The sequence below is a fragment of the Dama dama genome, chromosome 20 (assembly GCF_033118175.1).
Source record: "Dama dama isolate Ldn47 chromosome 20, ASM3311817v1, whole genome shotgun sequence".
Taxonomy (NCBI): Eukaryota; Metazoa; Chordata; class Mammalia; order Artiodactyla; family Cervidae; genus Dama; species Dama dama.
The window spans coordinates 100,306,204-100,328,200 of NC_083700.1; the positions used below are offsets into that span (position 1 = coordinate 100,306,204).

The following is a 21,997-nucleotide window of genomic DNA, read 5'->3' on the forward strand; positions in this document are numbered from 1 at the left end:
GGGTCAGATGATTCTGTCTCAACCGCTCAACTTTATAGAGCCTGAAAGTAACCACAGGCAATCAGTAAACAAGTGCATCTATGTTCCGCCCAAAAAGTAACTTACGGACACTGAAATTTGAATATCATGCAATTTTTTGTCACAAAATATTTAGATTTTCCAACTGTTTAAACCCTTTCCCCCCAGCTATTTAAACATCCTTAGCTCATGAATCACTGAAAAATAGAAAATACCTGGCCTGCCAAACCCTGGCTTAGAGCACTGCTGTGGCCTAGGCAGTGTCGCTCTTTCTTACTCTAATAGTCCCCACACCAACATCCAGTGTTCTTTTGAAACCACCAATCATGACACTGTCTTATTAAAATCTTTCAGTGACCACACCACACACAGGATTGTCCAGATTCCTTCACGTGGTTGGCAGGACCTTGCATGACCTCTAAACTCCACTCTTCTTTCACATCCCCTGCCCAAGCTTCCAGGTGACCTTACAATCGCTTCCTTTGAATCACTGCATACTATTCCTCTGTTCTTCCTTTCTCTGCCTGCTTAATTCTTCATCCTCTACATCTTGCCTCAGGTGTTACTAGATTAGGAGACCCTTCCTCTCCTCACACACAGTACTGCACTCACTACATCTTCCCTCTAGGACTAGGAGTTCCTGAGACATCCAGCATAGTCCTTGACACATGGTATCTTAATGCATTAAACACGGTGTGACGTAGAAGATGGATCGGAGGTGGCGGCACTGGCAGCAGTGCCAGTAATCCAGGAGGAAAAGGTCTGCGGCCCCGGAGCTGCTATTCATCTGTTCCAGCTCCAGGTGACTTTTGACTGTTAAAAAGAAAATGTTTCCTCAGAGGCAATTCTGCCAACACTGAGGACATTTAAAAGTGTGCCCTATAGACTTGAGAGCTTTTTTGCAAAGTGGAGTTACAAAGTCACTTAGAATAATGGCAGCAGCACCTCTGAGAATAAGTGAGCAACCTTCCCTATAACTGCTTTGAAGGGATGGCTTCTCAAGCAGAAAAATAAATTCTGTAATGTTTGTCTTTAAACTGTTACTTAAAAGTATCTTTACTTACTCATCCAATTACTTTACTAAGCTCTCTCTTCATGCTCAATGCACATGAAGATAGATGAACGATTTAAGAAATAAGAAACTAGTTTTCCTCGTAACTACATCTCTACCACTGCAGATGGTACTGAAGCACTGAGGAGAAAGTTCATGTCAAAATTCATCTCCTGTTTCAAGGTGGGAGCTCTCCACACCATAGTTCTGCTAGTCCCCCTGTCACCCTGAGAGCCCAGTGGAGTGACCACAGCTCTGGTGTGTACCTTTAAGAGATGTGAAAAGCCAGTGGGTTCATTCCAAGAATCTCCTCTGCAAAACTCACTGGGTCCCCATCTCTAATAGACTCTGGCCCAAGAACATAGTTCCCTTTTCCTAGAAAGCCTTCCCCACCATTGGGTTCAGTTCAGTCGCTCAGTCGTGTCTGACTCTTTGCAACCCCATTAATCGCAGCACACCAGGCCTCCCTGTCCATGACCGACTCCTGGAGTTTACTCAAACTCATGCCCATCCAGTCGGTGATGCCATCCAGCCATCTCATCCTGTTGTCCCCTTCTCCTCCTGCCCCCAATCCCTCCCAGCATCAGGGTCTTTCCCAATGAGGCAACTCTTCGCATCAGGTGGCCAAAGTATTATCTCCAGGTTAATTCCAACCAATCTGCCAATACTTACCTCAAATGTTGTCTCTTCCTTTCACCCTGATCTCTCCACTCTGCTTCCATAGCACCTTAAACATAACACTGTCATTCATGGAACAAGTATTTATTGAGCACTTACTGGCTACTGGGTGCTTACCTCTTCTAGTGCTGGAGACAGCAGTAAAAAAAGACAAGACCAAATTTCCTGCCCTCATAAGGGTTCACATTCTAACACCGCACTGAATCCAAACCATGCCTAGTCCCTGTCACAAGCATGGGTCACATCTTATTCATTTTTACAGCTCCAGTGCCCAGGACAGACACTGGCATAGAATATAGGTGCCAAGTGTAGTTTAATTCAATTCAGTGTCCCATCAGGAGACTGTCAACTCAGGATCCCAGCTGCTCATCTTCCGTCCTGTCTCTTTATAATCCTACTCCTTTTAGTTACTTGAAGATTTCTCCTCCACTGGATCACAGCCCCTTCTTTCCTGTGTTCCCTGAATCCTGTTTACTTAACCAGAGAGAGCTGGGAATATCCACACAACAGAGGCCCTTGATTATCTCACCATCTTCCTTGTCCCCTAGTACAGTGAAATGGCACTTTTAAGCTGGTTCTATTGTGTCAGAGAATTTAGCTCTCTGCTACTGTGCTGCTACAGCAGCCTGCTGCTAGTAGTTATGAGTCATCCCTGCCATGAGCCAAGAGAACGTAGGAATGGGATAACACACACGTTGCCTCATGAAAGCAATACCAGGGAGTTCCCTTCATCTCTTGAACATGATACTCAAAGGGATCTTTTTATGCTGGGCTATTTCCTTTCAAAACAAGTATCTTCCAACGCATGTTACTGTTTACAAGTTACTCTTATATTCATTCTCTTGTTTGACCCTTTCAACAATACTGCAAAATGGTAATATTATCCCCATTTTACAGATGAGGAAACCAAGGTTCTGAAAGGGGAAGGTCTCAAGACCTCAACTTTAAAAAATGACTTCAGATTCAAACCAAGATTTTTAACTAAATTATTCCCACTTCATCATGATTAAGACACATTCTACCAAATGGTCTTCCATCCCCAAATATCTCAAGCTAGTGACCTTTCACCTACAGGCTCTAAAACTAACCAAATGGAACCTACTGGAAACATCTTTGGAAGTGCTAGAAGGGCCCTGGAATTTTGTCTTCTTTGCCTGATTAGCTTTAACCTAAGAGGGGACTGCTACAACTGCTTATAAATCTGAGGCATCAACTCTGCATAGCAAAAGCCTGCCTCTGGTCCATGCTGGTCTCTGGGGAGAGCCAGTTCTCCTAGCTGGAGCTAAGGCATGAGGAGGTAGGGCTATCATTACAACCATTCAAGAAGAACACAACATACAAAGAAAAAAAAACTTTATTTACAGTTTAAAACTTAAACACAAAATTTTGGGTTTTGAATCTGTGATGCTTCCAAGGTCTCTTTCTTGATCAAATGGGGCAGCAGCCAGCAGGGAAGCCAACACAGGGGCCAATCCAGGTTATCTTACTCAAGAGTATCCCATCGAGCAAGGGAAGGCCTGCAGTGGCAGAGGTGGAGGGTCTGCGAGGGATGGAAGAGAGAAGCCGCTCAGAGGGGACAGGCCACGAGAGAAAACACTCGCAGCTCTCTGCACCCCAAACCCTCCTATCCCCAAAAAGCAGAACCACTCTGATTCTTGCCACCGGACAGACCTTTGGTGCCCTACAGCAGAGTGGAGAGGGATATTACATAAGAACCAAGAAAGAAGCTATTAATAATATTTACAGCCAATACACTATCTCATTTATTATTTACCCCTCACAGTTCTGTGTAGTATATATAATTAAGCAAAGGGCAAAACTAGGGTTCCCAGGGGTTTAATGGCCTGACAGTGATGGGGCTTCCTGGTCTACTTGGCTCCAAAGTCTGTGTGCTTTCTGCCAGACCTTGATGGCTCTCTGGAGCACTAGAACAAAGAGCAATCCCTTTTCCTTGAAGCTTTTGGGCCCAGGGCTATAAAGAAACGAAAGTCCACACCCTCTGTTTATGGCCTTGGAGTTGGCTGTAGTACAAGAATGGGGTGAGTACACTCAGTTGCCACTGCCCCCTCCCCCCAAACATGGCTAACGCTCCTCCTCCTCCAGAGCACAGTGGGTCCTGGCGTCACAGCACAGGCTCAGACAGAAGTCTAATCCCAGGTCCTCAAGGAGAATGTACAAAAATGTATGATTGCACTTTACAAGTTGCATGGTGCTCCGGGACCTAAGCTCTAATCCCTGACCAGGCACTGTGTGAGTAGGCATGGTCCCTGCCTCAAGGAATTCTGAGTCTAGAGAAAACCAGACCAACACATTCGTGATACACTGTGTTAAATGTGGGACTAGAGATGTGAACCAAGTACTGCAGGTAGACCCAGGAGGGGACCAGGGAATGATTCACAAACTGATGTTAGCCACATGCCCCTGAAGTACTGGAGGAACTAGGATTAGTTAAAACTGCAGATACACAGTATGCATTTCTGTGTATCTGAATTGTATATTATAAAATACATGCCCAATGTAGAAAATTCAAGCACATACATAAACTGAAAAGAACATCTTCAGCTACCTTTACCCTGCAGAGGTAACCATTACCACCACTCAGCAATCCATCGCTACACTAATTTCTGAAAGAGTAATTCTAAAATAAACAGCATCATGTTTGTATAATGTGATCTATCTTGACTTTGTCCCTTAATGTATCTTAGAAATCTGCCAACACATACAGATCTACTTCTTTCTCTTTACAGCTATATAGTATTCCATGGACATGACGGATCACTCTGTATACCGGGTTTCAGGGCAGGGAGCTTTGCCTTTGTACTGGAGGAGCTGGAATAGAGCCTTTCTCTCCTCCCTGCCCTTTATAGCTGGCAGGGCTTCTGACTTTCAGGGCAGGGAACAAACAGTGTTACACACCCAGCAGGTATACAGATATTTGCTGCCCTGCTCCCTAGACCCGTATTTCCATGTGGAACCTCTCCTCTGGCCAGACTGCTGCAGTGGACATCTCACTGGCCTCTAGCCTATCCTCCACACTTCTGAATAAAAAAAAGTCAGTTACAGTGTTCTTCTGCTCAAAAACCTTGAGTGGCTCCTACTGGCCTGGTTCTTTTTGGACAGCCAGGCCACCGTTTGGAATCTCAGAAGCATGGTGGACTCTCACCCTGGGGTAGGAGGGGGCTGGGGGGAGTTGTACATACTGCCTTAAAGCTCACCCCCACCATGAGGTTAACAAAGGAATGCGTCAGCCCGCGCTGGATCTCACATCTGTCCTGGCCTCCTCTAGCCTCGCCTTTATTTGCTTTTCACACCTTGCTTTGGCTGTACTGAATTACTTGCAGTCTCCCAAACACTTCCTGCTGTTTCCTGCGGTTTGCACCTTTGCTCATGCTATTCCCTGTGCCTGGAATGCTCTCCCATTTTAGCTACCTGACAAGCTCCATTCTTGTACTCAGGTGAAACATCTCTCCTGCAGTCTTCCTGAACACTCCAGGCAGACACGAGCATTCATTTTCCTTCATCTTAAAATCTCCAGTCCGGTGCTTTATTGTACTGTAATTTTCAGTTTCCCTAAGAGACTGTGAGCTCCTTGAAGGCAAGAACTGGGCTTTCCAAGTTTGTAGCCTCATCTGCAGCATGGAGCCTATCTTAATTATTTAGTTCTTAGTTGTGAAATGAATGAAGGGTTAGCCAAGGTGTCTTTCAGCATCTTCCTCTACAGGAATGTATCAAATCTACAGGAAATCCCAGGTTGGGATGTGCACTCAAGTTTGAGAAATACTGCCTGGGAGGACTTAAACTCAGTCATCACAACAGCAGCTTCACATCTCTTATCATAGCCACCATCCACAGATGCAATTAATTTTTAACCTACTGACTATTTGAACTTGAATAACACCTCATTGTAAGCTATGATAGCTGTAAAATTATGTGCTATGCTAATTATATTTTCTCTTAAAAGACAAATATTAAAAAACATTCATCCAGCACCACCTAAAACAGGGTTACCCACATTTCTCTGGTAAGAAGCCTCTGAGATGCTTGTAACAAACATGGCGTCCTGGATCCTACTCAAATTCACTCAGACTCTTGAGGGATGGCGGAGGGGACTGGGAATTAGTAGGCTTAACAAATGCTCCTATGTGATTCTTATCTTCAGGGGAATTTGGGGACCAATGAATGTAAAGAAAGACCTCTATTGCTTGACAGCACCAGATCTGGGGATCACAGAGAGACTAGCAGGGCTGTCAGAGGGCACAGCCACTCCTTTCCAAGAGACTCTCAGGCTTTCAAAACAGAGGTTCCACCGCCCTCACACTTCCACCATGTGGCTGTAAGTAGCCAAGAACCCAGTTCACTCTATAGCAGGAGAATCCTGTTTTGAAAGCCTGAGAGTCTCTTGGAAAAGAGTGGCTGTGCGCTCTGACAGCCCTGCTAGTCTCTCTGTGATCCCCAGATCTGGTGTTGTCAAGCAGTAGAGATCTTTCTTTAAATTCACTGGTCCCCAAATTCCCCTGAAGATAAGACTCATGCTTCCCTGATAGCTCAGTTGGTAATGAATCCGCCTGCAATGCAGGAGACCCCAGTTCTATTCCTGGGTCGGGAAGATCTGCTAGAGAAGGGATAGGCTACCCACTCCAGTATTCTTGGGATTCTATTGTGGCTTAGCTGGTAAGGAATCCGCCCGCAATGCGGGAGACCTGGGTTTGATCCCTGGGTTGGGAAGATCCCCTAGAGAAGGGAAAGGCTACCCACTCCAGTATTCTGGCCTGGAGAATTTCAAGGACTGTTTAGTCCCTGGGGTCGCAAAGAGCCGGACATGACGGAGCAACTTTCACTTTCAAACAAATTCATAATAAAAAGCTTTCAAAGGACCCACTGAGATAAAACCTAGGTTTCTGCATCTAGAGTTGTATATTAACAGAAAACTTCGTTTTCACTACAACCAAGGTCAGGACCTAAGGTAAGGCACAAAAGTTGTGAAAGGAAGGGCTTCATAGGAGGTACAGCTGATTGAGTGACTTCACCTGTCTTCTGTCTCCTTCCTACATTCCTCTATTTCCAGTGCCTAGGCACAAGGCCTCAAATGCCTGATAAGTGAATTATTGATTTGAATGCAGTAGATTCCTGCTGGACTGATAGCAACAAAAGATTATCTCCTCCTGTGTCTTTTCTGATTGGAACATGGTGAGTTCGCAATTAAAAGACAGGCTGTTATTTCCCTGTGGCCTTGCTACTCCAGGTCAGCGTCAGCATCACCTGAGAGCTGGTCAGAAATGCAAAACCTCAGGTCCCATCCAGACCGACTGAGTCAGAACCAGCACCCTAACAAGACCTCCCGGTGACTCATATGTGCACTAAAGTTTGAGAAATACTGCCTAGGAGGACTTAAAAACATCTATGCTGGCTGTGAAACATTACTCCACCCAGACACTACCTGAGGGATCTGAAATACTCCTTTAGAAATTGAGAGATATTTGTAACTTTACAGCTGGGGAGAAAACATGATGGAAGGAAACCATACTTCTGGGGGAATTACTCACCTCTTTTCCTCACTTTCTCCCAAATCCATTACTCAGAAACCCAAAGTGAGGACCCATCTGTGGAATGCCTTAAGGTCAGACTACCACTTAGATTCCCTACACCTTAAAACCTACCAGTTTTCAATTTGGTAAAGTTAAATGAGATAATTAAAGTAAGGTTCTTAGCTCAGAATTTGAGCACCAGAAATATTCACTAAGTGACAGAATTGCTTTTACTCTATTATCTCTAAATATAAGCTAAGAAAGATTTAATTTTGGGCAAGTCAAGGTTAGAAGACTAAGTTGAAGGTATCATGTGTGGCTCTTTAAATTTAATGAAAGTTACATAAAGATAAAAATTGAGTCCCTCAGTCACAGCAGCCACATTTCCAATGCTCAAAGGTCACATGTAGCTGGAAGCTACCATAATGGATAACACAGATGCAAAACATTTCCACCATCACAGAAAGGAATACCTCCTGGACAGTATGGATGTAGAGGACCTCTGGAGCATCAAAGGGCACCCCTGGGATTTGTCCTGCTTGGGGTTGTATAGGCTGAAAAGAACGGCTTTCATAGAGGCAAAGGTTTACATGACGTTCGCTCATAGCAGTGAGGAGAGGAGGGTTGATGATTGCCACCTTTAGAAGACAAATTTCTAACATGGATTTCCAGTAACTTTTTGTAAGGGACTCAGAAAAATGTAGAGAAAAGGCTGCAAACATAAAAGGATTTCTAAACTTCACTGTTTTTAATGATCTGTCCTCCAGTGGTGATCAGTGGTCAGTCTTTAGAAGGAAAAGGACCAGTGAGTTCAACTTTAGTTCAGCCCAGAAAAGAGGGGCAGAGGGAATGAAGAGCAGTGAGAGCATGGGGATGGCAGGTTGAGCCTGGGACCCCAGCGCCAGCAGAAAAGACAGTTCAGCATATCAACTGGGCCTGAGGAGGAAGCATTTGGCTGGACAAGGGTCCACGTGAGCTTTCAGCACACACTTGTGCATTCCTGCCCTGGCACTTGCTCACACCAGATCCATGCCCAAAATGCCTAACATTCTCCCTCTCTATTAACTCATGTAATAAATTTTAACTGAATGCCTTTAAGTGCCAGATGTTGTGAACACAAAGTAAGTCACAGATGGAGGTATGCACAGTCATTCATGTGCATATTAATGCTCTGGTATTTGACTAGATCTCCATTTGAAAAAAAGGCAGAATCCAGAAAAATAAATTCTAGATACTTTTGTAAGAAAAACTACAGAAACATTAGGCATTATGACTGAGGTAGTAAGGGCCTTCTTAAACAAGATTAAAACACAACACAAGGGAAAAGATTAAAAATTCTGATCTCATCAAAATTAACAACTTCTCTTTAACAAAGGATATCACCAAAGTTAAAATAAGCAACCCACTGCCAATTTTTTTTAATATATATTTGGGACAAAATGGCCACAACATAAAAAATAAGAACTAAGACACAGAAATGTACACTTAATTCAAGTCTAATTGTATAATTAAAAATTTGTAATTACTCAGATATATGCTACAAATATATTGCATATCAGTTTTGTTTTAAATACTATATAGTTTTACATGAATCATATAGGAAAAGTCTTCCAGACATATGTCAAATGGAAATAAAATGATGAACAAATATTGGGTTGGCCCAAAAGTTCATATGGTTTTTCCGTAACATCATATGACATACCTGAACAAACTTTTTGGCCAACTCAATAGTATAATGCCATTTAGGAAAAAACAAAACCTCCCCAAATTAGATTGGCAAAGAAAAGGCCCTATGGACATACATCAGACTGATATAGCAGTTACCTCTGAGAGCAGTGGGATGGGGATGCAGATGAGGGTGGGGGGCGAACTGTCAAGGAGAAGGGGGGTTTTAGCTGTTCTGTGTGAAAATTTTCACGTGTTGCTTTCCTAACTAAAAATAAATAACCAAACGAAATACGTGAATCGTGATTGGATTTCTTTAAGAGCTTAGAAAATTTACTTTGTGGATAACTGGGGAAGTTTGAATTTGTATATCAGACAATATTATTGTGGTTATGCACGATGTTCTTATTTTTAGCAGTCACTTGCTGAAGTATTTAGGGGTAAGGTGTCAAGAAGTCCTCGAAACTTCCAGATGGGAAAGAAATGAAGTAAGGGAAAGAAAGGAAAGAAGAGGAATAGGAGAGGAACAGAGGGAATGGGAATGGGAGGAGAGGGGAGAAGACAAAAAAGTCTCAGCAAAATGCTAAAACAAGAATGCTAAATATTGGCAAATTTAGGGGAAAAGTATACAGGTGTTCAATGTACTATTCTTCCAATTATCCTGCAGGTTTGAAAATTTAAGGAAAAAAAAGAGGAAAGAAAGGCAGAGCACTACCATTCTTTACCTAGCTGGAAGTGCTCAATTTCTTTCTTGAACTCATACTAACACTTAACAACATCACTCATATTACTAGTGATCACTTCTGAGAATGTGTTTTTATTCCCCACAAGTTCCTAAAAGGTGGAGGCATCTTTCAATGTTTTTTTCCCATTCTCCATGTCCAATGTCCAGCACAGACTGGGAGGTGAGTAGTAAACCTGGGTAGGAAGTGAGTCTTTGTGGACTGAAAAACGTGTCACATTCACCTCTGAGTCTGGCAAACACAAAGTCAGGGCCTGGGACTGCAGCATCAGTTCTGATGAGAGGCTTGACAAGAGAGTCTCCTGGCTGCCCAGGCTGCTCCCAATCACCCAGGGCTGCAGCCAGAGCTTTCTAAATGGGACTACTGAATGAAACGAGTGTCTAACAGTGCTGTCAGAAAGTGCCTGATGGTTTTCAGGTTGATAGTTTGTAAACTATAAAGTGTTAGAAAAATAAAGTGTCCCACTCAACCGTCCTCTTTTGATCCTTACAGTGACCCTGGGAGACAGGCATTATCACCATTGGACAGATGAGAAAAACAGGCTCAGGGAAGGGAATCTACTTCTCTTTAGGTCACACAGAGAGAAAATGAGCTCAATCCCGCATCTTCAGGTCTAAAGTTCTTTCCACCAGACCGTGCTGCCCTCTCTGGGATCCTGACTCCTGATCAGGAAAGACACACTTACCTGATTCAGTCTCCCTCTGGACTACATCTCCCCACACTGTGAGATCACCACAGGCAGCTTGGGTTTATTGTTGGGGCCTGTGGGAACATTCTAGGAGAGAAAGCACAGTGGTGATTACGCCACTCTGACACCCCTCACCCCACACTTACTGATGCCTCCCAGCCCCTGTGCTAAGGACTGACGACTCATGGGCTGATCTGACAGGAATATAATACAGATCAAAGAGAAAATGTACAATCTCAAAAAAAAAAACAAAAAAAAAACACCATCACACTCATGACATATAAAAATGCAGTAAGTTGTAAGACAGAGTAGAGGAAACAGCATGAGCAAAGACTCAGGGCAGGAAGGAGCAAGAGGCAGGGATGTGTATGCATATTTAAGGAAGGGCTAGTAGTCTGATGTGACTAGAACACGGAAGTGGCAGCAGCAGACGGGGCAAAAGAGGTCACGGAGAGGAAGGCAGGGACTCAGTCATGAAGAACCTTGAATACAACGCTGAGGAGGATTGCATCAAGTAGGTCAAAGAGTCAGCAGAGGCGAAAGCTCAGTTCGCACAAGAGAGGCTAACTTAGGGCCCAGAACCCTTCGGAGGCACACAGTGTCTCCTCCCTGTGAAGCCTGGCCGAACAGGTTCTCCCGCTCCTCAATACTAGTCAGGTAGTACGAGGCCAGAGTGGCTGAGACAGAGGAGATCAACACCACGGGACTCACCTCAATCTTTCTCATCACCAAAAGTCCATCAATGATTTTTCCTGCGGGAAGAGTATGAGCTGGACTTGACTACTCTCATTTGCATAGTATCTTCCAGCCCCCCACGGCCCATTCTCAGCCATCATCTTATGTGAACCTCAGATTAACGTTACAAAATTAATATTCAGTGGAAATGAAATGTTTCCCAGGTCATAGGTAGTAAGGAACAGAATTAGGGCTCATACCTAGGTCGGAGCAATTGCAAAGCCCCACTGTACCATGCTGCCTGTGTGGTACTTCTTAATGCTGCCATCCCCCGCAGACACACCTACACCCACACAGACACATTGCCCAGGTGGCTACTCACTACATCATCTGGCCCTTTCGTCATCCCCTCTAACCACATATCCTCCCCACCCACCACGGCTTCCACCTTCCTAACTACTACCCAGGGCAGTTACACCCTTCGAGCACAAGAGTTGGGGGACCAGTTCCTTTAGAAGCTCCACGCTGGGTGAGGGGACCTGGACTAGGACAGGAACAGGACTCACCAAACACCACGTGCTTCCCATCTAGCCAATCACACTTAGAGCAGGTGATGAAAAACTGGCAGCCATTTGTGCTGGGACCGCTGTTTGCCTGATGGAAACCAAACAGAAACACTGTGAGTTCTCCTGGCCACATTAGCTAAAGGACCAAACTCCCTAAAAGAGACTGTAGCCCTGACTCCTCCGTGCTATTTCAGCAAATCTGACTGAGCATCGACTGTAAGCCAGGGTCTGATCTAGGACCCAAGGACACAGAGAGGAACAGAATACACAATTTCTGCCCTCAAAGAGCTAGACCCTTCAATAACTACACATGTCTCCTACAGTGTGAATTTTTATAATGGAAAAAATTGTTTACGGAATCTGATTTGCTGTATTTAGGCCAATACTGGTAATAACTGGATTACATTTAACGAATTAGCTACCAGCTCACAAAAAGCCTGTCACTTGTGCCGTAAACTGTTTTTTGTCTGAATGGCTCTGTACTGTCCCAAAATAACAGTAATAAAAAAATTTAAGGTGCAAGAAGTTGCCATACTAGTGCTATGCTACAAAAAAGATTCCGTTTAATTAACGACGTGCTTTTTACAGCTACACCCCAAATCCTTTATTATTGAATTTTATAGGAAAAATTATCTTTTAAAATTGAGGATCTGAAATTCTCCAGCCATATCCCTTTCCTTTTCCTCTCTTGAAGTTGTTTTTGTATCATCACACTTCACAATGCATTATATAATGACAACACAAAGCAATCAGCAAACCCATGTCATGTTTCAGCAGCACCACCTTACCACAGCGTCTGTGTAACTATGTGAATATATCACTGCATACTTCCCTTGTTTTGAAAACTGAGTAGAAAACGGAAAACTGAAAGCGCTAGTACTATTAAAAGCACAGGTCTCACAAAAGTAATACTATGGAAACACTGGAAATCATCAGATAGGTCACTAGCCTTAACTGGATGTTTAGTGGATTTAAATTATTTGAGTCTGTGTTTAACATTGAAGGAATGAAAATGTGTATGAAATACATTAAAGACTTTGTCTAGAAGGGATTTCACATTATATTTTAGAAATTCCCCATGTGAGATGAGACTATTTTTGGTTTTTGTTCATGTATGCAGGAACATCTCACATTAGCAAGGACTGCCTGAGCCAGTGGGAACACAGCTAACTCTGGAATGAGGGCAGACTCCTCAGTGGTCCCACTTCTTCTTCCTTCTTTTCTTTTCCTCCCTCCCTCCCTCCCTCCCTCTTGTTTTTCCTATCTACCTACCTTGCTGCTCAATGTATAAACATTTATCAGTAGGCAGGCAGAAAAACAGCCATACAACATGTGTTTTTCGTCTGTCATTTATCCAGTCTTCCAGGCAGAATAGCTTACTGCTTCAGAGAACAAGCTCTGGAGCCAGATGATCTATCTTGAATCCCAGCCCCACTACTGCCTGTGATCTAGTTTAGCTGCATAACCTCTCTGCATAGAGAGGTTTTTTGCACTCTCTTAAAGGGATGCTAAAGATTAAAATGAATTAATGCAAACAAGTTTTTGGTGAGAATATGCTCAACATTAGCCTTTATTCTGATTATCTTTCAGTCATTCATCAGTATCTGCTCAGCACCTTTCTGTATCAGGTAGTCAGACTAGGAGATCAATGCAACTCAGTCTCTGCTCTTGAGGAGCAAAACAATTGTGCTACAAAGTGGGTGACAGCACAACCAGTGTCAGCCTGAAAGCAGCAGAAAGCAAAGTTTCCTTCCACCTTTTTTCTGACCCCTCCCCAGATGCTGACATATCGGCACACACCTGGAAGGGTTCTAATTCTCATGACGATGACCCAAGCCCACCTGAGCCCCTTCAGCACGGTACAGTGCTTGCCCAGCCTGACTTTTCTAAAAGGAGGTTTGTACATTGTCTGTTACGCTAGGCTCACCCGAGTGTTATAGCAGCCTCCTAATTGGCTTCTCTGCCCTATCCTCTTCATTCTTATCTGCCACTCAAACACTGTAGCCAGGATCTTCGTTTTAAAACACAAAGTCGATCAGCCCTGCTCAAAAAAGTGTATGGCTTTCCACATTCCATGAAACCAAGTCCACATAACCTCATCCTTATTCTGGCATTTAGAGCCTTTCAGGAGCTAGACCCGCCTGTCTCTCCAGTGGTCTCTACTAGTTCACTCCCTTCCCTATCCACAATCTATGTTCTGGTCACACGTCTTCTGTCTAGGCTGTTTTATCTTGTAGAGAACTTCTCTGGATCTTCGCAGCAATTACTCTCATTCTTTGGGGCCCTCATAGTACTCTTACATACACTGAGGTGACCTCCCCTTAGTACACTGATGGCGGGAATTATACACTGGACTCATCATTCAGCAACGTGTGCTACCCGCCTAGAGGGCAGGGATCAGGTCTGTATCCTCAGGCCTTACCACAAGGCCTAAAATAGTGGATATCAACAATTTTTACTTGACGGATGCCTGAGTGGAAGAATGGGCAAGCAGACAAAGAATGTGCATGTAAACAGTGGATCTGGGGGAACTAATAGAGGAAAATAGGTGATGACAAGAGGGAGGGAGAGGGTTGGACAGTGAGAAGGAAGCAAGGTGAGAGGGGTAAGGGAAAATGAGGAGTGAGGGGTAAGAAAGAAGTGAAGGGGGAATAAGCAGGGATGTGTAGATGGGGGAGCTAAAGGAGGTGGGCAGGGGGACAGAGAGAGGAGCGAGATGTTTGAGTGGGGTTGTAAATGGGCAGAGAGGGTCCTGGGAGTGAGGAGTGGTCTGTGACCTGAACAGGGCGACCAGCCAGCAGGCAATGTGAGGGAGGGTCAGGGGTGAGTGGCGTGACGGGTGTGTGAACACTGGGTCTTGACAGCACAGCTGGCTGCATTCTAAGCAGCAAGGCCGAGTGCCCAGCCACAAGTCCTGGCTCACACAAAGTAAGAAAACACACAGCAGAGTTCGATTTTGGTTCCCTGGCTGGCTAGTGGGTTCAGCCCCCCAAAACCAAACCGGACTGAGGAAAGAGGTGGGCAGGGCAGAGCTGAGTCCTGGGTCAAGCAAGGCTAGGAGAGCATTTCCTTTCGTCCCGAGAGACTGCGCTGGGCCTCCAGAGGGCCCAGAATCCAGCTGGCTGCAAACCTAGCTCCATACATTGACTGGTCCTCACTTACCATGGAAAGAAGGCCTGGAGCTGAGTGTCTAAGCTTAAAATTTTCATCTGCGAATGGCCCCCGGTAGATACTGGCAACTCCGGTACCATCTCCCTGAGCAGAGAGAAGGAACTGTTAGTGACTTGTGAGTGTTGGCTCTCAGAGCTCACAGGAAGCAGCTGCTGCACCCGAAGCCTTGAAGCCTCGCTACTTTAAAGTCCTCTTATTCCTGCAGGTCACTTTGGGAGCCACACCTCTTTAACCCTATCCTGTAATCAAAACAAGCCCCATCCAAGGCACATGCAGCCCACAATTCAGCTAGGGCACCTCACTGAGAAAAAAACAACAGGTCACATAGCTGGGCCTCTAGAAAGGTGGATTAAGACACAAGCAAAGCAGAGGATAGGAAACAGTAATTGCATATGTAATCAATGCCCTTTCCAAAGACTCTTTTGCCTGCAGTCATATATGAGAATCCATTTAACTGACTACTTCCCCTCTCCTCTCAACTATGCAGGTGGGTGGGCTCTTGGAAGTCTAGTCTGTACGATAAGATACCATCCTTCTGGCTAAAGTTGAGGTGAGGGGAAGTTGAGGGGAGAATGTAGGGCCAGAGTTCCTTCTCTGGGAAGCATGAAATAGAACATATGCCCTCTGGAGGCTGAATTTGTACTGTGTAAACCTGGAAGTTGGAGGTGACTACCTTCGGCAAGGTGGATTGGATAAGAAAAAGACAATGCAATACACATGTATAGAGAGCTCTAGAGAAACATAAAAAAAGGACTGCTTGGTTCTGTGACTCTCCAGTTCCTAGACCTATTTCTTCCTTTGGCTTCCACGAAACACCTGTCATAAATCCCCAATTTCTGCTTAAACTAGCTCTATTTGTGTTATCCCTTTGCTCTTCTAACAACTCCATGGAACATGCATGGAGTTTATCTTCCCCATTTTCCAGGTGAGCGAACTTAAGTCAGGATAATAAAGCCACCTGACCAAGGCTTTGCTGTAGTACCTTAAACAGAACCCCAGGGGTTTAAAGTTAATATTGAGAGACTACCAAAGACCAATCTCTCCCAGCCAGTTAGTAAACAAAAAGAATATTCGGTACATGATGGGATGTGAAAACACTGACTCAGTGCAGAATCAAGGGGCCCTTACTGGAGCAAAGACCACTAAAGGGGATTAACATAAGCCAGGGAAGGAAAAAAACTCTCAAACTGTTTGATTAAAAGTTATTGGTACAACCAAGCTCTGTATAGTGGAAAAATGGGCTTTGAGTTCCAGATCTATCATTTATGAGCTGGGGAAGTCACTTCCTATCTCTGAGCCCCAGTTTCCTCAACTATCAAGTGAAAATGAAATCACCTACTCCTTACAACATTGCCAAAAAGATGCAATAATAGTGTCTATGACAAAAACTTTTTGCGATCCACATAGCTCTGTGTAAATGTGAGCTACTGTATCTTTGTTGTTATTGTTGTTCAGTCACTAAGTCATGTCTGACTCTTGTGACCCCATGGATGTAGCCCACCAGGCTCCTCTGTCCATGGGATTTCTTTAAGTACACATAAATACACACATACATATAGAAGAGAAAACATGTCCCTTTCCAATTTCAAAAAAAACCTAGAGAAAAGATCAGTTATTGCATCATTCTCTATAATCACACTGTCTACTGTGCTCCAGAAGCCAGAATAGGGAAAATGACCAAATTAATTTGCAGGACAAGAAACAGAAAGCAACTTAAATCTTCAATGATAGTGGACTGATCAAATAAATTCACTGTGAACAAATCAGTGAAGAAATACTGTTCACTAAGGGAACAGTAGGGAGTAATTAGCAAGAATGTTTTGGAAGAAGACAGTGACAAGGAAAAACACAATGATTGAGCACAAATTTTTAAAAGTTTAAGTCTGTTAAAAGATATCTGACACACAAATGTACACAACAATAAGATGGGCAACTGTAAAGTAAAATGCCAAGAGTATATTCCTTGAGACGATTTATTTTCATTTTTGTACTCTTCTTTTGCAACCAGAAAAAAAATTATTTAAAAAATTTTAAAACACATTATTAAAACAAACAAGCAAGCAAATATTCTTAGTCCAACTTTAGAAGGTCTCAAATTCCGCTTCTACCTGTTGCTCATTCTATTTTTTCTGCCCTAAGGGTGGCTCTGAGTAATTTATTCTCTCTGACAGCCTTCTGGCTGACTAACTGCTAACTCTAGAACTATCAGCAAGTGAGCACATGTGCCTGGCACAAGTGAGCACATATGACCCATAAGAAGTTGGTCCTATCCCTGCTAAGACAATATAGCAGTATAGAAGCCTTTGGGAAGAAAAGAAAGAACGCAGAGAATAGCATCTTAGCCCTTCTTACCTGTCAATGAAAAAGGATTATGGTCACCCCAAGCCCTACTCCAATCAGTTGTGGCCAGGGGTTGCAAACTTAAATGCCTATAGGAGTAGGTGACATAAAGAAGGGAAGCAAGTAGTGGGAACTGTGGTGAAATAATAAGGACATACCCATCTAAAGGCAGTTGTTACTTGACTCAACCAATTGTTGCTGCATGAGAAACACAGACCAAGTGCACCCCTACTTTTCATTTGTAACAGAGAAAACAAAACTCCAGAACTTTCCAGTAAAATTTCCCAGTTTTACAACATTATACAGATGAAACAAAGCATATCTGTTTCTGATTCAGCCCCAAATCTGCCACTTTGTAAACTTACCTGGGGAGGAAAGACAGAGATCTTAAAAACTCCTAAGAGTCAAACTAAATATACATGTAAAGGATAAAGAATGTCTCCCAGATCCAAGAAAACAGCAACATGACTAACCAAATGATATTAATAAGAAAGATCATGCACAGAAATGGGTGGGTTAGGACAAATGTAGCTTTAAGAAAGCATAAATTTGGTTTATTCAGAAGCCTGCAAGGTTGGTGGAAGTGAAGGAGGCTTGAAATGGGGATGCATACAGTCTCATTGCAAGAAAAGTCATACTTAGCAATGAAGGATTAATTCAATGGGTTCTCCTAGTGAATAGGGAAAATATCCTTCCAGAACTGTCTCTGATGCCTTGCCCACTAATGAACTTGATTAAAAAAATAATAACTCACCTTTCCAGGCACTGGGATACCAGAAGCGGATGGGAAATCAGGGCATAAGCATTTAGCTCACTGGAAAGGGACTTGACCCCATTTAGAAAAAAATAACTGTAACTGATTTCCAGCTAAATTCCATGCGACCAATTAATTTGGGTCTGTCATGGATCACCTATAGGTATGCTGCGAAAGTCAGTTCGAAGCCCTAAAAGGCTGAGATTTGGAAGTCAGTGACTTAATCAAAGTACTGATGTCATCTAGTGATGCAGTGAGTAGCAGCCATCACAGGACATTCCCATTCCCACCTCCTCCCCCAGCAAATTGGCTATTGTTCTCAGGTCCCTGAGAAGCAGCTTCAATAACAACAACAACAACAAAACCTATAGGTCCTTAATAGGAAAGGAATAATACTTACATTAACAAAATCTCCACCCTGAATCATGAAATCTTTTATGACCCTGAAACAGAGAACAAAGGATCCTGGGAGAAGATTCTGTGGTTTGGAATAACATTAATTTCAAAATATAATGTTTACCACTTTGGTTTTAAGTAAGTCTTCAAATCAATGGTTGAGTTCACAAAAACATCCCTTCTCAAGAACTAAGAATTATGCTATGGTTTTGTTTTCCTCTGAAGAGACTAATCACTCAAGGAAGTAATTCTAAACAATACTAATAGTAATTCTAAAAGTCCCCCAGGATGGCTTGCCGAAAGTCTTACCTGTGGAAGGTGCTCCCCTTGTATCCTATCGGAACCCCATCTTTTCTATAAGCAAAAAGAAAGAGACTTGAAATGACAACAGGTAAACACGGCTTTTCAAGCTTACCACACAGTCGAGCCAGAGATACTCTTCTAAAGACGGTCGGGAGGAGAGAGACGAAGAAGGCAAATGAACTGAGGACAGACCCACAGTAATACCTTCTATTACCCACAGTAATACCTTCTATTACTATCACCAGCAAACATTCAAGGCCTGCCGGTGATTCCCCAATACCCTCACTGCATACTCAGGACACCCCTCAGGAGCAAGCAAAGAAATCAACCACGTCTGAGACTGACCTGAATTCTCCTGTGCAGAACTGCCTGAAAAGGAAGAGTGAACGATTCAGTCGCCATGGCATCACAACTCTGAGCGCCCCTAGCCTCGGCGGGAAGGGGAGACGTCGGCGCTAGCCAGCCCACCAATCGGCTGGTAAGACGTCCAGGCATACAGATTAATAACATAAACTGAAAGGGAACTACTATTCAGAGCGATACCCAGAGAAGTCAGATCTCGAGGATGGTGAATGAACGGATAGAGGTAGGCCGAAGATTTCACAGACAGGCCCAGCTTTCTCGTTTGGTTTATCCTGCAAAGCTGGAACATCTCCTTACCTAAAATTCTCCGCCGTCTTAGGCACAACGTCTGCAAAGAGCTCAATCTTCATACGACCAACTTCCTGCAACCGGCGAGAGACGTTCAGAAAGCCCAGTCCAAGCCCGTGAAGGCCTCACCGAACAGGGAACCCTCGGGCCCCCATGCCGCTAGGTCTGTCCTACCTCCGCCTCCATAGCCTACTCTTCCTTTCCACTCGGTCCCTCCACCAGCGCGGCGCTAGGCTGCGCAAGACTCCTCCTCTTCCTCCTCCCTCACCCCCGCCCCGCAGGTCGGTAGGTGCTGGTTCAATTTCACTTTTTGGCTCCCCGAGTTTGCTACACCTGAGGAGGTGAGATCTGCCTGCCAGACCGCGTGCACGTTCCCTTTGGCATCGGGCTGGCTGGCTGCCAAGACCTCACCTGGCCGCCAATGCTGACATCAAAGAATACCACGGGATTGACAGGGCTTGAATTTGCCACCGCCATGCCTCTGACCCGGAAGCAGAAATCGGGAGCGCGGAGTTCCGGCGATTCTTTGCCCCTGCTCGGTCGGGAGGTGTTTATTTCCGGCGCAGGCGCAGGCGCAGGCGCAGGAAGAGACGGGGACGGCCGGCCCCGCCCCCGGAAGCTCTCCGCCTTCGACGCCAAACTGGGCGCTGCGTGGGTGGCCGGCGCTTCCTTGTTTTGACAACTAGTGTTACCTCACCTGAGTCTCCTTGAGCGCTGAGTTCGGAGTGAGAAATACGAAACCCAAACAACTCCATTTTAGGATAGCACCGCCATTTTGAGTAAAACCCCCTCCCGCGGAGAGAAAACGAAATTTAAAGAGAAAGAAACTCAACGAGCCAATCAAGGGAGGGCAGGAAAGTTCCTCAAGAAAGCCCCTCACCTCCCACCAATCAGTAGCTTACAAGACCTCCTTAGTTAAAGAATTAACCAATCTCCTTAAGCTTCCCGCTTCCCCCACTATACCATATAAAAATAGATCGCCGCCATCACTCAGGGCCCTGTCCGCATGGCCGTTAGGTTGTGTGGAGGGAGTCCCTGCCCGAGCTTGTAATAAAGTTCCTCACCGCTTTTGCATCAATCCGCGGCTCCTGTGGTGTTTGGTGGGATTCCGCGATCCGGGTACAACATTTTGGGGGCTTGTCCGGGATCCCCCGGGCCTTCCAGGACCCGCGCTTCAGAGGACGAACGGCCGGTAAGCAGTAGCAGCAGCTGCATCTGTATCTGTAACGGGGCCCCTCTGTGTAGCTGGACTTAAACCTAGGCGGACGCTCCGATACGGTCTCCAGCAGTGAGCAGGAAGAGACGTCTTCCAGCTCCCACTCTGTAGTCCCGTGTATATATATATACACCTCTGATATACATCTGATATACTCTGTACCTTTTGTTCTTGGAATTGTGCTCTCTGTTATTTGTCTGGTGTGTTGTCTTGTTTGTTCATTGTGTTGTTAGAGCCACGCGTTTCGGGAAACAAACTCACTCAGAAGGACAATGCAGATAGTGGAGTGCAGTTTATTACACTGCACCAAGGCAGAGTCTCCTCTTAGCCAAGGACCCCGACCAGCATTTGTGAAAATCTTTTATACCCCATGTGTACGTGTCCAAACCCACCACCCCGAATTCCTTGAAACTTACATAAACAAAGGAAGGGTAAATACAACTACAATAACCCCATCATTCACGTGTTATGTGTTCAAACAGTTAATAATCAATAAGCCCCGCAGTTACATTCCGAACAGTTAATAATCAATAAGCCCGTGGTCACGTTCCAACCAGTTAATAATCGATAAACCTGTGATTACATCCTGATAGATACGGAAAAAATTTATGACCTGTCCAGAGGCAGGGGTGATTATGGTATGTTTTCTCTTAGGTGATGAGTAACCTGGATACGATCTTCAAGGTTCTCCTGTCCGGAGGGGGTCTTCTCCTTCCATTGTCGTTCCCACAGGCATTAAGCAGAGAGTTCATGGTCCACTGGAGAGGTGGCCGAGCATGATCAGCACGGACAGGCCTGAGATGGAGTCCAGGCCCTATGAATTCCTTCTTCATTCCCCCCTCTTGATGCTCTTAACTCATATTATGAGCATCATTCATAGGGATATATTGCACCCTGGCTCTCCAACTGCCAATTAGGGAGAATGACATCAACCTTCGGGTTATGAAGTTCATAATACATTGTAAAATTCAGGGTCCACAAAGCAGAACTATCAAGGCAACTATGACAGTGGTAAATATAGTTTTCTACCAATCGCCCTTCACCCAAGATAGGACCAAAGTCCAGAAAGGAATGTTTTCATTTGACATTGCTTTTACCTGGTTTTTCATGTCATCTAAAGGAGTTGATACATTGTCAGATAAGTCAGGAATGTATACACAACATTCAACCTTAATTATAGCACAGGTCCCTCCGTGAGCAGCTGTATGTCCAAAGCCATTTTATTATGAATTACTGCTTTTCTCATTTAGATTTGCTCTTCATTTAAGGCTTGGATGGCTTCTGTTTTATCTATGAGGGCCTGTTTGTGAAATTAGTCAAGGCCTCTACTTTAATCATAATATTTGTTGTCCCTATAGAGGGTACGAAAAAGGCAGCAATATACTCATACCATTGAAACACAGATCTTGTCCACCTAGCATGTAAATAAGGTAGATTTACTGGGGCTTGCTGTAGGTTAGGCTTTTGTTACACTGGCGTTTATATCAAATGTAGCCCCATGACCCGAGTCTATTGACTGTAGGTCTTACACCAAGAGAGCAAGGAGAGGTTATGATT

The 21,997-nt window shown here is 44.4% G+C and overlaps 1 protein-coding gene across 4 annotated transcripts; it reads right to left on the reverse strand.

Moving 5' to 3' along the window:
• Positions 1-3,087: 3,087 nt before the first annotated feature.
• Positions 3,088-20,429, reverse strand: PPIH (peptidylprolyl isomerase H). 4 transcript variants are annotated; one of them, XM_061122214.1, is made up of 10 exons: positions 20,289-20,429; positions 19,636-19,938; positions 19,234-19,298; positions 18,580-18,624; positions 18,275-18,317; positions 14,772-14,864; positions 11,610-11,697; positions 11,080-11,120; positions 10,366-10,455; positions 3,088-3,287 (listed from the first exon to the last, which is right to left on the reverse strand). In XM_061122214.1, the coding sequence occupies exons 2-9, from the start codon at positions 19,699-19,701 to the stop codon at positions 10,387-10,389; spliced, it is 510 nt and encodes a 169-aa protein (XP_060978197.1). In that variant the 5' UTR covers positions 19,702-19,938; positions 20,289-20,429; the 3' UTR covers positions 3,088-3,287; positions 10,366-10,386. The 4 variants fall into 4 exon arrangements, with proteins under 4 accessions (XP_060978197.1, XP_060978196.1, XP_060978198.1 ...); XM_061122213.1 differs by having other exon boundaries at positions 19,558-19,938; XM_061122215.1 differs by lacking the exon at positions 14,772-14,864 and having other exon boundaries at positions 19,558-19,938.
• Between the last annotated feature and the right edge of the window lie 1,568 nt (positions 20,430-21,997).